The sequence below is a fragment of the Megachile rotundata genome, chromosome 14, assembly GCF_050947335.1.
Source record: "Megachile rotundata isolate GNS110a chromosome 14, iyMegRotu1, whole genome shotgun sequence".
Taxonomy (NCBI): Eukaryota; Metazoa; Arthropoda; class Insecta; order Hymenoptera; family Megachilidae; genus Megachile; species Megachile rotundata.
Window position 1 is genome coordinate 7,098,272 of NC_134996.1, and position 14,102 is coordinate 7,112,373.

The 14,102-nt window shown below is 29.9% G+C and overlaps 3 protein-coding genes across 8 annotated transcripts in view; 2 read left to right on the forward strand and 1 right to left on the reverse strand.

The window, feature by feature from the left end:
- Positions 1-43: 43 nt before the first annotated feature.
- The window catches only part of LOC100880043 (ADAM metallopeptidase with thrombospondin type 1 motif A), a 199,145-nt gene continuing 185,086 nt past the window's right edge, over positions 44-14,102 (reverse strand). For 4 of the 5 annotated variants that reach the window (XM_076539623.1, XM_076539624.1, XM_012288773.2 and 1 more), the window contains 4 exons: positions 13,881-14,017; positions 13,613-13,803; positions 12,835-12,972; positions 4,142-12,406 (listed from right to left, as the gene is read on the reverse strand). In XM_076539623.1, the coding sequence (XP_076395738.1) occupies positions 12,883-12,972; positions 13,613-13,803; positions 13,881-14,017 (418 nt within the window). In that variant the 3' untranslated portion in view covers positions 4,142-12,406; positions 12,835-12,882. Of the gene's footprint in view, positions 1,663-4,141; positions 12,407-12,834; positions 12,973-13,612; positions 13,804-13,880; positions 14,018-14,102 lie in introns of those variants that run through there. The other variant, XR_013040449.1, reaches the window with a different exon arrangement.
- On the forward strand, positions 1,115-4,200 carry Rab7 (RAS oncogene family member Rab7). The gene is made up of 4 exons (XM_012288777.2): positions 1,115-1,294; positions 1,378-1,596; positions 1,725-1,862; positions 1,934-4,200. The coding sequence occupies exons 1-4, from the start codon at positions 1,115-1,117 to the stop codon at positions 2,018-2,020; spliced, it is 624 nt and encodes a 207-aa protein (XP_012144167.1). The 3' UTR covers positions 2,021-4,200.
- On the forward strand, positions 6,289-8,851 carry LOC105662915 (uncharacterized). 2 transcript variants are annotated; one of them, XM_012288775.2, is made up of 2 exons: positions 6,289-7,826; positions 8,057-8,851. In XM_012288775.2, exon 1 carries the CDS (start codon positions 6,289-6,291, stop codon positions 7,192-7,194), a length of 906 nt encoding a protein of 301 aa, XP_012144165.1. In that variant the 3' UTR covers positions 7,195-7,826; positions 8,057-8,851. The 2 variants fall into 2 exon arrangements, with proteins under 2 accessions (XP_012144165.1, XP_012144166.1); XM_012288776.2 differs by having other exon boundaries at positions 8,061-8,851.

A 14,102-nucleotide genomic window follows, 5' to 3' on the forward strand; every position in this document is an offset into this window, starting at 1 on the left:
GGTGACGACATCGTTGTCATACTCGTGATTTCATAACACGCCATTTTCTTTGTGTGCAGTGGTAGGCAAGAAGAATTTCACTCACCATTTTCTATCTAATTCAAGGTAACGCTATTTACAGTTGTCTTTTAATCATTATTTTAATCATCATTTGTATCTTTCAACAAACGTCATATATGTCTTATACGATACTCGTCCAATCCTAATAATAAGTTTCGATTGTCGAAATCGCGTGTTGACAGGTTTTCAAGTATCATAGTTAAACGGATTTTGTTTTGTGTCTATTCAATTGCATTATTATCATTTCGTTATATTTTCATCTTCTTTGTTGCAATGTATTATACTTTCGAGATAATATCAGTAGAACATCATAACCGTTAACCGCCAAAATGCATATTTAGATCATCTTTGTGCAATGCTTTTTTTCAAGTGTGATGGTACATACGTCATTACAAGGGGAGTACTTTTCCCATTCACGTTCAATGATTCACTAAAAAAGTCTTACGTTCGTGACATTCAGAGTGACGTTTTACGTTTATATCACTTTATATTTTAATTTCACGTTCGATATCGTGCGTGAATATAATATCTATTTAAGGTCAAAAACTATAGAATATTTATAATTATTACTTTAGAAGGTATTATAATTTTTTCTTCTATGGCAAGTTCAAACAATAGAACTTCAAATTTACTCTCATTGTAGAGGGTTAAGCAAAGTTCTAAATAACTGATAATGACTCATTACTGTGTTAATTTTAATATTTGCATTTTACTTTTACTTATAAGTTATGGAAATTATTATAATCACTTTGACTATACGTTGTAATTCTTCCTTTGTGTAGCATGTTCCAAACAAAATATATTGTTACTATACCTTGATTAAAATAAATAATTTAATTTTTAGATATTTTTCATAATTAATATAAAAGTAGCTTATTAGCCTCTTTGAATCTATAGACGAGATATCACGTGTCATATTTTTCATAATATTGATTTAGATGCTTATCCTAAACACATTGTAAATGATATTGTATGACAAAATATCTCGTTCATAGATGCAAAGGGGTTAATAAGACTAATGAAAAATAAAAGCTTTATTTGTTTTTAGTACATAATGGCTTCTCGTAAGAAACTGTTGCTTAAGGTTATTATCCTTGGAGATTCAGGAGTTGGTAAAACTTCTCTTATGAATCAGTATGTAAGCAAAAAGTTTAGTAATCAGTATAAAGCTACCATAGGTGCAGATTTCCTTTCCAAAGAAGTAAGGGTAGATGATAGGATAGTTACGATGCAGGTAAATATATTAATCAAAGATAATTGTAATATAACATTACATATTACTATAATCGCACTCTTACTTCTACTATTTGTAAATAGATTTGGGATACAGCGGGTCAAGAAAGGTTTCAGTCTTTAGGTGTTGCTTTCTACAGAGGCGCCGATTGTTGCGTACTTGTGTTTGATGTTTCTGCACCAAGTAGCTTTAAATCATTAGACTCATGGAGGGATGAATTCCTAATCCAAGCCTCTCCTCGGGATCAAGATAATTTTCCATTTGTTGTGCTTGGAAATAAAGTTGATTTAGAATCCAGAGCGGTAAGAATATTGTCAATATTTTATCTGTCACGTTTTTTAATTAAAACAGTAGGGTTTATATGTTTTCTGTAAAATAGGAAAGATACTTTTTAAATTGAGGATTTTTATGAAATTGTGGTATATTGCAGGTTTCTAGTAAGAGAGCACAGCAGTGGTGTCAATCAAAAAATAATATTCCATATTTTGAAACCAGTGCTAAAGAGGCCATCAATGTTGAACAAGCCTTCCAAGCAATAGCGAAAAATGCTTTAGCACAGGAGAGTGAGGTAAATTCAAATAACAGTTTTTGTTATTTATAAATATTTACATTTAGTAACAAATGATGTTTCCACCCTAGGTGGAATTGTACAATGAATTCCCAGACCAAATCAAATTGACTAATGACCAAAGAAGCAATGGAAAGGGTGATTCTTGTGCCTGCTAGGCCGTGGAATGGTGAAAATTTCGGATAAGCACATAGATGCACAGGTCAGATCGTACATTCGCGTACCTGCGCATTTTGAGAAATCGAGCTTGATGTGTTTTAGAAGTCCTAAGTATGCACCTTGGTTTTGTTCATTCAAATTTCATTTGAAATAATTCTGAAGCATTCGTTCTCTAGACTTTCTATTATTGGAATCATATGAAAATATGAGGTTTATCATCGATGCATTTTAAACAATAAAATTATAAAGTTTTCTACCAAGGAGCATTCGTCTGGCTTCCTTACATGAAAGACTATGTTGTATTTTATATCGTGTATTTGTGCTATACTTGACTCAACAAATGGATGTTTGGTTAGCCAAGCAATATGTTCAACACATTTCTGAAGATTCTAATGCTCTCTTATCGGGTATGGCGAATAATATGAGCTACCCTTTTGAATTGCATCTTTATGACTGTTAATGTCTATCATTGTGGGTTGATGCTAAAAATGTTTTCAAATCACGTACACATTGTATCAGGAAGAAAATTCACGGGTCCGGAGCACACCTAGCATAATAATTAGATCGTCGCAAGTTTGCTCATGATTCATTAAGTACAATCGCATTTACTGAGAAACTCTAGAAAACATTTGTGGGTAGAATGGTTTAATTATCACTGGGAGTGTAGCTTCTTATCAAATTGAAATTGTTCATAATTCAATGTTACCGATATGTAAACAGAATAACGATACAGATAATTTTGTGAGGGAAAGTTTTTATCAAAATTGTGTGATTATTTAACCATCTCCGAATTTTTGTCTTTTTTTTCTACTCGATTTAACGCTCGAAATGCTATAAATTTTCAGAAACGTGTACAGTGATTGCGTAACTCTGAATGACAGTAAATTTGTGTAAAAACATCACAATATCCGTCGCGATGTTTCACGACGGTCTTTATCTCAAAAGGCTAGTGCGTTTTCGAGGAGAAAATTCCTTTTTTTAAAACCAACTTAGTAGTTGGGTAATTTGTTATTCGATATTCTCGATGCGCCCACAATATTCGCATATTAGTATCTTCACGCGTCTTTAAATTCCTTCCCGAAGTGAGAGTTCTGAACCGCGATGCAATAACATTTATGAAAACTTACTTGTATACAATTTTACCAGGTGCAATTGTAACATTTAAAAAGAAAAATGTGTTTAAAAAAGAGACGTTTTTTGTCAAAAACATATCATATACAATATATTGGGATATTTATTTTTAAACTTTGTATACTTTTGTTGCGTTACATTTAATGTTCTAACATGCATAAAATGTACAAGGTTGTTATATTCTGCCTAACAAGATAATTTAACATTGAGAAGCGATTTTATTAACACTTTTGATTAACTTTCTTTCTCTTTAAAATGAGCCTTTTACAACGAAAGTATATTTTTTGTACAGTAATTAACTTATTTTAACAGACTCATGCCTATGGAAAAAAATTAAAAGATTTATACCAATAGCACTGCTATTCGTTCAGAAAATCATGCGACGCGGTACTGACGATCACTTCCGTATTCAAAAATTTATAATTTTAGATTTAAATCACGATCCTGGAAGATGTAGAGCAACAGATTGTGTGAGCTGAATTGATATATATAAGTATAAGGTTTCTTATAAAAAGGTTTAGCACGTGTAACATACGCGTATACTTATGAGTGTACAGCAGACATGACCTACTACTCATATTAGAAATTTTTAAAGTTACAAATTTTGAAATTGATAAATCCTAAACATATTTAAATCTCTTAATTCCAAAATTCCACAATTTTTAACTTTCCAAATTTCCTAATTTTTATATTTCTTCAACCTAAAATTCTGAAATTAAAAAGTTTCTGAATTTCAAAATTCCCGTTTGTGAGGAATCTCCTGGTCATGGTTGTTGTACAGAAACCTACGCTGTATACATTCGTTATCATATATGTACGCGTATGCACGTAATATATATGTATATAAATGATGATGGTCATGACGATTACAACTATAATTATTAATATAATTTTACCGAAATAATATGTTAATGATAGATATAAATAATAATATCATTATTGCTGCTGCTGCTGATGCTGCTATAAAACTACTATTGCTACTCTTAGTGTTTAAGTGAATTAAAACAAAAAAAAAACAAGGAGAAATACATTTATTGCAACAAAATTATGAGCTGGTCGAATTAATTTGTTGGTTATTACTGTGCCACGGATAATTATCGCGTGACTTGAAAATAAAAAAAAAAAAAATGAGACTATCATTATCCCTATTATTATGGCTCGATGTCTATATTGTTATTGAAATGAATGTTAAGATAGGTAGAAAAATTTAGTAAACCTGTACGAAGTAGTATATAAGACTAATATATAACTCATTAGCACCAATTTAATAACTGTGAAAGATAATGGAAAAACAGAAAGCTCTTTCCAAGTAAGAAGGTAGTCTGTAATGCAGTGTAGTTTTATTCGAGGGTTTTAATATCTTGTTATGTTCCAACCAATGTAAATTGAATATTTACCCTTGTATGAATGTAAGAAAATATTCGTTTTTACATAATGCAATTTTATCTTTCCTTGAAACCAATTATTTATTTATGTGGAGGTCAGATAAATTACAATATATATCTATGTATATATGTGTATATACGTACATGCATATATATATAAGTATATATTGTTATTCACAACACACATATATATATAACACACACATACACATACGTACGATTATATATGAATGTTGACAAAGAATATCTACGAGTAGATTAAAAAATGTGTATAGAATATTTTATATTAATGTCATGTATGACGGCCTTTGTTAAGTTTTAAACAAATTTTTACGATTAATGTCAAAATATATACATACACATACTATAAACGCCTTTATGGAAAATAAATTATGTTCATTTGCAGATAAAATTTGAATAGAGACGTTTTTTTATAAGAAAATTAAGCTTTAGGAATTAAATGAACTATTCATGTGTTAGAAAATATTTATGCAATGATTTATTTTTGAATTTGTGCATTAACGTACCTCAAGTTTGAAAGGTATCAAACTTATTTAGATTTGTAACAAAGAGAAATACAGATTTCAAAAGTAATAGATTGATAATGGCATATTTGATAAATTCAAATATTTAATTTTCACTTTTTTTAGCGTCATTTTATTGTTTTTACACATTTTCAATTGTATACTACAGTTGATATGATAATATGCAATATATCATTGTTAACGTTTTTAACAATTTGATAACAATATCATGACCACCTATATGATAGAATTAGGTATAATTAGATCTAGGAATTATTTCCCAATAACTTCCACTACTGAATATTAAGAGGAATACATGTGATCTACTGTTTAGCTATTTATAAATAAAATAAAAACAATTCACGTTTTTGCAATAATTAAACTTCGGAACGAATAATCTTTTGAGTTTCACCTTCGGTCAAGTTTTTTTTTTATATCTTACCTAGTATGTTCTATACATGCTCTACATTTTATTTGCAAATAAAAGCATACTTTCAATTTTCATTTGTTTCGATTTATGCTTAAGTTTCATATAAAGCAAATTAAATGTTAAAGTATAGGTTATAAGAACGAAGTACTAATAATACAATGTTTGTTACGTGTCACATTTGCGCTGATTTTAAAGATGGCCTAATCATATGTGCAAACGTATAAACAAGAAATTAGGTTAGAAACAACTGAATGGATTTCTCTATGCATATGAGAAATTTTTCTTGTTTGCGCATCTCAATTGAATTACAAGACCTCTATTGTTCATTTCTCACTTCGTGACTCATATACACAGTGAACGAAAAATATATGAATAGGGAGAAGAAATAATTATATATGAGGTGTACTGAAATAAAAAATCACTAGATAGGTGCTGCTTGATACTATGATATTGTAAAGGCGCATGCGCGTTACCCTTGGTTACGAAACGTGCTTCACCAATCAAATCTTATGTGCGTACAATAAACGAAAACTCGTTGTCTCGAATACACTTCTCTCGTGGACGCAAGTATTCACAAGGATTGGTAGTTTGATATTTTTAACTTTTCTATTTAGAATAAAAAGTCTGTCCATATCTTGAAGAGAGTGAACATAGAATCTATTAATTAGAAATATCATAACATTTTCAACGTTCGTATCATATTGATGGCTAAGTTACGAAATACTGTGGCGATAACAAGGTTATGTTAAGGAGTCAGTAAACAAGTAACAATTCGTAGAAACACACGTTCGTTGAACATGGTAATTCTTGCAAACTCGCAGGATGAAAATAGTGGAGAAAATATTCGAATAACTTTAAATGTGCTTAAAAAGCACATAAATCAGTATAATCTTAGAGATAAGTACATAAATTCTAAATCAGATTTGACGAGAAGTCGCCGGATCGAGGAACTGATAATGGAAGAGAAGCATCTCTCCCAACAATTCCATCAAATCAGGAAAGAAATAAAGCGTTATGAAAGAAAATATGAGAAAATATTGAAGAGAAAGGTAAAATTGATGGCTGTTAAGATTAAAGATGACTTATATAGACTGAATACTCTCAAGCAAAAATACAAGGAGTTGAATGCACAAATCAGCAAAACTGCAGAAGAAAGTAAACCAGAAAGAAAGGAAAGCTCAAAGAGAACATGTCAAGTACGACAGCGAATGAAGAGGAAATTACGTAAGTTTGGACAAAAGAATGTGCCGTTCAATAAAAAAATCAAAATCAAGATTAAGAAAAATGAGAAGCTAGGTAGACGTGAAATGCTTTTCATCAATGAAAATGGGCAGCAACAGTTAGATAAATATCTAAAAATTAGAAAACCGACTGTATTAAATACACGAGAATGTAAAATCATGTTAGAAAGATTAACCACCGAACAAATGAATCGAATTATGCAGCAACGATGGGAGCAACAAAAAAGCAAGGAAGCAGCAGCAAATTTCTTGCAGAAAAGTAACGTAACGAATAATGAAATAAATAATGAAAAGACTAACGAAAAGAGTAATGAAATAGCAGCAGACAAACCAAATTGGCATATAAAGATTCCAAAATCAGTGTTTGAAGAAATTCAAAAAGAAGATGGTAGTTCTGGGTTAAATGTTACTTCCCCAATTAGAAATATTACCACCAGACAAGTACAGAATAATGCAAACTAACTTATAATGGTATCCGTGTTATGCATCCATTAGGAAATAAACAAACATCTTAAGCAGTATATAATTATTGATACTTGTTTTTTTTTTCTTATTTATCTCTATTTATTTTTATCAAAGAAGAAAGTTTTATTGGTTGAATCCTTTAACTTAAAATCGGATTTTTAAATCGTATCTTTCTCTTTATACTTATGTTTATGTTTAAAAATAACTACAGATTAAAATTTGTTCTAAATAATGATATATTTATGTGAAATAACTTATCATTCATGATATTTCATAAGGCACATAATATGTTTAGTTTACTCTTCAAACATAGTATTATTAATATTATGGAAAGGAGAAAACGTATTAAGATTAACAAAAACTGAAAATACCTACAATGACACATAGATTTAATACACACATAAGACTGTCTAGTAAAATGTGTCATTTAATATTGATAAATCATTATGAGCTTCTTTAACTATATAACTTTAAGCTTAGAAATATTATATTCTCTAAACAGTATTTTAAATAATTATGTTATCAATTCTTATGTTATTGGACTATTTTTATGCATCACTTGTTAAAAAACACTTGTTCATTTAATGTCTGAAATGAAGGCTCGACAACTTTAATTTGACATTATAAAGGTAAATGAAATTTTAGTTTTTAGGTTTATATTAAGTATCAAAATACAATTCAGAGATATGATTTTATTACTTAATTTGTATGTTTCCTATACATTAGGTAATACGATTATTTTGATTAATTGGTATACATTAAGTAATCCATGAAAAATTTGTAGATACAAATTGTTAATGATTTATTAAAAAGAACTATAATTTTAAATCAAAAGAATGACATGAATATACTGTTTTAGGTAGACAAGCAAAACGGAATTTATATCTACCAAGAATTATAATTGAACAAATGGATTGTATACGTACAAATGCTTCAAGAATACGAAGATGAATATTTATATTATTGGAAGGGGTAGCAATGTTTACATATATTTGTCAACATAATGATACATTTGCATAAGTGTTCTTACACCTACATGATAATACAGTAGAGAGGATTTTCGAGTGACAACTGAATAGTGTTATTTCTGGATCTAAGATATATTTAAATAATTGCCGTACACTGGTACTAAGGATCATTTCTACATTAAACTAACATGTTAATAGTATTAAAATGATACGTGCTAATAAATTATTAAACGAAACTGTACACTGTCGTTTCGCCATGCAAGAACTGGCAAAAAAGGAAGAATTAAATCAAATCTCATACTCCGCATGTGTTGTAATTGAAAAATACTTGATAATTGGCAGTATTATTGTTTCAAAAGTATTGTTGCAAAACGTTTAAGGTGTTACATATGCAGATGTAGATATGAGATAAATAAAACCAGAATATCTAATACAAGAAGAGATTGTTAGTTAACTCTGTAAACTATTAATATATATATAAAAAACAAGATATATTCACATTACGCAGCAAGGTATGTTTTACTAACGCTGTCATGAGCGATAAAAAGGGCAACATATTATTGATAAATCTCATAATTCACTTTTCCTTTTCTGCTTAATATTCTTTGCAAACACGATGAAACGTATCATTAAATTTAATTTGCATGGTTTGCGCCAATGTAATAAATGTAAAAATTTTGATCATACGGCTGTACAAAAATTACTACAAAAAACCCTTCTAAAACGTAGTTCGATTTCTATGTATTGCTGTACAAGATGATACTAGAAATTGGTTTCGAGTTAGCTTTTAACCCTCGAACCGCGGAGCCAAGTCTGTAACTCAGATCTATGGAAACTTTTACGCAATGGTGTTGTTGAAAGAAGTACTTCCATATACTAGAAACATAATTTAGCACTAGATAAATGAAAGTCGAAAAAGTTTTAACTTAAATTCAAACTGTCCGCCGTCCAGGGGTTAACTAAGAATAAAAAAGAAAAAATATTTTACATACTCCTGTTTCTTTTAATCAGTTGCCAATTCCGTCATATAATCATTTTTATTATAAGTATTAGTAATTAAGTACTTATGAAATGTGTCTGTAAGATATATTTCAAATTAGTTTTAAAGACAATAGTATGAAATATTTCTTGAAGTACTTAGTACTTTTTATCAGTTGTACTTCGTATTTGATTTATGTTAAAGTGTGTTCCATTTAATAAAGAAATAAAGCGTGATTATGTTTAATATGTACACTTTGCATATAAGTGCTTGTTATTTAAATTTGTAATAATACTAAGTGATATCAAAAAGAAAACAATTTGTATTAAAATATATTACATTACAAATGATCAATAGACAGAAAGAGAAACAATTTGGCTTATGCTAGAAGATATTAAATTGCAGTAATATTTTAATATTACTGACAGTGTCAGCTGTTTACACTATTTGCATTTGATATTAAAAAAAATATGTGAAAATTCTCAGCACAGTTGTATATGTAATTTTCTTTCTTTATTGTAACTCGTTCCAATTTTTAGAAACATCATCCTATCTCACTAAAATCATTCGTTATTATCTATCAAAACGATTATTAACATATACATACATGTACTCGATAATAACATTAACTATGGCAGTCTGTTGAAATGTATATACTTCTAGTTAGCTAACCTCGGTCAAATTCTCATTGCAAATACAAAAAGAGAAAATAATAGCCTACAGATTGCTCGTTTGAACGCGACAAAATTTGTACTCGATCATCGTTTTGGTGTTTCGGACGCCGGTACGAGACCATTTTGCTTTCTTCTTTTCGAACGCAAACTGTCTGTTTCTTATAAAATATCGGTGTACATGCGATACAGTATCGGTTCAACACACGGAACTTATTATTTTAGCTTACGATAGAAAAAATAAGTTTTCAAACCTCTCGAGTGAAGAATCATTATTTTCGCTTGTACCGTTTTATAACTCTGTATACAGGATGCGGCAAACTTTTGGGATTTTAATGCTAAATATTTTAAACAAAATTCCTAAATTTTTAAATTTCGAAATACTTGAATATCGAGCACACAAGTATTTTTTTCGAAGACTAATACTTTAAATAGTTTTGTTGCACCCTGTATTTCTATAAAATCGAGCATAGCTAACCCTGGAGATCCATTTTACACGGATCAATAAGTTAATTACTTTCGCTACACCAGTAGATCAAATTTTTCGTCTAGCATAATAAATTGTATCTTCCCTAACGTTTACTATTTACTACCATGAAAATATGTACTGCGTCTGATAAGTTGAAACAACGAGAATGGTTCGTATGCCAACTTATAAGACACGTTATCATGGTTTCCTATCGTTTCATTTTCTATTTCTGCGTTTCTTGTTCTTCCTTAAATCTAATTCAATCAAAACCTTCGAGTTTATATCAAAGAAGGTTCTATATTTTTCAATGTACATACAATGAACTTTCTACATGTGGGAAATCGTATATGTATATTAGCGCGTGTTGAAAACGTGTATGTATATAGATTATAAAGGCATGAAAATATGGCAGTGGCAGAACGTACGCATTTGGTAATTGTTACACATATGTTAAGTACATATGCATATTTATGTGACACTTGAGAGATTTAATTAAAAAGCTGAGCGGTCAAAGTTCTTTATCTGATCCCTACTTTGCTTTATATTATAATTATAATCATCATAAATTCTGATATTCTAAAATTTCTAAATTGACAAATTCTCAAGTTGCATCTTCAAAACTCGAAATCTTCGGATTTCTAAATGTGAAGTGCGCTTATATAAAAATTCATATTTATTAACAAATCTATATTAATAAAAATGGAGAACTTGTTAACAAAAAAATTTGTAAACAAAATTTGCTGCCATTTAACCGCTCGTCATTTTTCAATTTGTACTTAAGTCGCATGCCAACGCGGACGTTCCTCATTTATAACTCTTTTTCATCGATGAATTAATTTTAGGCAGTCATGATGTTTCGACGAGTATAAACAATACGAATACTGCAATTCTTACCGGACATTAAGTTACTTATACACCTAAATGGAACTCTTAACTAGATTAAAATATGTATCTTCTTGGGAAGACGTGAAACTCTTGTTTTATTGTCGATTTGTGATCCCAATTCTTTCGTTCGTTAACCCTTTCGCTATTAAAATACTATTCGTCGTCAAACAATATTGTTTTAATTCTAAAAAATAACTATAGTCGTTTGATATTAAAAATCGCAGTTAACAAAGAAATCGGCACGATTGATGACTACCTATTTCTAACTGAAATTTTTATAAATACAATTATTTTACTTACAGTAAAATAGCCGTTCGGTAAATAGCCACTACAATTTGTTAATTAAACAAGTTATATTCGCTACAGCTACATGTATGGCAAATTAAATTTTATTTAAAGTAGTATACAACCATAGGTGTATCTAATTGCTTTTTAACTGCGGTTCGCCATAGTAAAATCATTTACTATCGTTAAAAATTGTTACAAATCGTTATCCAGTTTCACTGAGATTATTTCCAATCATTTCAAGACAAATGACTTTATGAATAATTTTGTATAAAATGAGTCTTATTGATATGTTGGCAAACGATTAATTCATGCTCATTGTATAAAAAAAATCTGCAGAATGTTACAAGTACAAAGAGAAATAAAAATTTGTAACAATATTTCCTTTTACTATTAAAGGCCCGCCATCTTGAAAAATAGATTTCTTACGAAACTGGACATTTAAAATATCGTTTAAATTCTATATTTATATTTCAGAATCGAAACTGTAAACGACGTTTTCGTTTCACTATGTTCGATTATATTCAATTCGAAAACCTATAATTTACCAGGTTACTTTTGAACGCAGAATAAAAGTTCGATGAGCATTTACATTTTCAATACGACACTATTGAAACTTAAATGCTGATCGTCGAATGGTATATTTATATGCGTATTATGATCGTTAATTATTTATTCTTTACCCTTTAGGTAGATCGTCAGTGCTTCTTCGCGTTTCTTGAGTCCGTTCCGAAGTCGAACGTTCGATCGCGAATCGTTCGATGATTTTCCTTTTTTCGCGCGAACGATTCGCTGTTAAGAAATAATTACGCAGACTAGTAACGTTTTAAACGAATGATTTGAACCACGAAATGATGGAATCGGTTCCAGTAACAGGTGGTCGATTTCATCTTGTGTTCCTCGAACCAGTCTTTTGCTCGAGTCCATTTGTGGAAATTCTACCTGATGAAAGCTGCAAAATAATTGTTTTTAGTTATCCCTTGTTTTTTTATAATAATTCTCATTGCAAACTTGTAATTCTTTTGACAATGTTTACTGTAAATTAATGCTTTTTGTTTCTATTATTTATTAAGGTTTGTTTCTATTTTTTATACATTAAGGTCTTTTGTTTCTATTTTTTGTAGATTAAGGTCTTTTGTTTCTATTTTTTGTACATTAAGGTCTTTTGTTTCTATTTTTTATAAATTAGCGCTTTTCCATTTAGGTTATTTATAAATCAGCATTTTTTGTTTGTTTATGTTGAGATTTAAGTTACTTGAATATTCTCAATATTTTCAATTTCCAAATTTAAAAATTTCCAAGGTCAAAAAATTACCAAATCAAATTTGTAAAAATGAGAAACAGTTCCAAAGGTGGAGAAATTGAATAGATCTGACATACCTGTACTCTACAGGCACTTAGAGATTATTGAGCTTTCCAAATTAAGGACTAGGGTGGTAGAACGTCTAGTTTCAATCCGTCTTTCGGGCTACAAAAGCCACAGAAGCCACCACATTTTCCGGTGATATGTTGACCACGCTGAAAATTTAAATAGTAATCAGAAACTATGTACTTAATTATTCATAGACTTTCTTATTTTACTTTCTAACTTAGTGCTAGTAAAGCACATGCTAGCCAAGTACACGCTAAGTACTTGTTTGCTAAGTACATGCTAGCTAAGCAACCGTTAGTTGAGTACACGCTAGCTAAGTAACCATTAGCTGAGTACATGCTAGTTAAGTACACGTTATCTAAGTACTTGCTAACTAAGTACTTCCACTGTAATATAAACTAAACAATACCACTAAAATTTTAATTTTCTAAGCCTCTATTCTTTATGTTTTCAATTTTAAAAAGTCAATATTAATTAAATTCAAAATTGATGTAAAATATGAACTCCATATGAGTTACATACATACATAGAATGTACATACATAGAAAAATCGATCAATAGGCTGCCAACTGATAGATGATGTTGAATACTCTATTTATAATCTTTTACGTTACATAATTATTAAACACTAACTACAGCAAACAATTAAATATGTAAGAGTCATAAAATTAAATATCTAAGAGTCATTTAAAATAGCCGAAAAGTTAGTTATACCTTAATTAATTATTATTAAGGTAAATGACTTTATTGAACACGTAAGAATGTAACTGTTTGAACGAAGCTTACAATATTATCAACTTGCACCGACGATCCGTCCGATCCGGTCCAGACAACATCCGACGACACTCTTAATTGAGTTCCTCTTAAGTTAATACTAAAACGACCTTGAGGACAATGTGCCAGGCTATAGCAATCACCAGCTGTGCCGTACTTTATGCGTTTCGCACCATTCGTCCACGAGAACGTGTAATCATTTTCTGAAAAAAATATATTTGTACAAATATATGTTGCAGAGAACGTAGGTTAGATAGTGTTGATTTTTAGGGTGGGTTACCTTGAATATAAAGTTTAACGGGGTCGATTCGTATCCTTCTGAACGTTGTTTTTCCAGATACGCTGCCAATAATGGTTTCACAGTCGCAGCTCTCGTTTCTTTGTCCACTGTATGGGCAAGTGTGAGGGTTCCTCAATCTAAAATGAATTAGATGATGTATTTATTGTTGAATAGTATATTGTTATTAATTTTTATATCTTAGGATTTGTTGATGAAAATTTC

Bases quoted from the DNA above. Each gene is read 5' to 3' on its own strand.
- Rab7 (XM_012288777.2), top strand. From the start codon at position 1,115: ATGGCTTCTCGTAAGAAACTGTTGCTTAAGGTTATTATCCTTGGAGAT. The intron at 1,295-1,377 runs GTAAATATATTA...ATTTGTAAATAG, and splicing joins ATAGGATAGTTACGATGCAG to ATTTGGGATACAGCGGGTCA. The intron at 1,597-1,724 runs GTAAGAATATTG...GGTATATTGCAG, and splicing joins TTGATTTAGAATCCAGAGCG to GTTTCTAGTAAGAGAGCACA.
- LOC105662915 (XM_012288775.2), top strand. From the start codon at position 6,289: ATGGTAATTCTTGCAAACTCGCAGGATGAAAATAGTGGAGAAAATATT.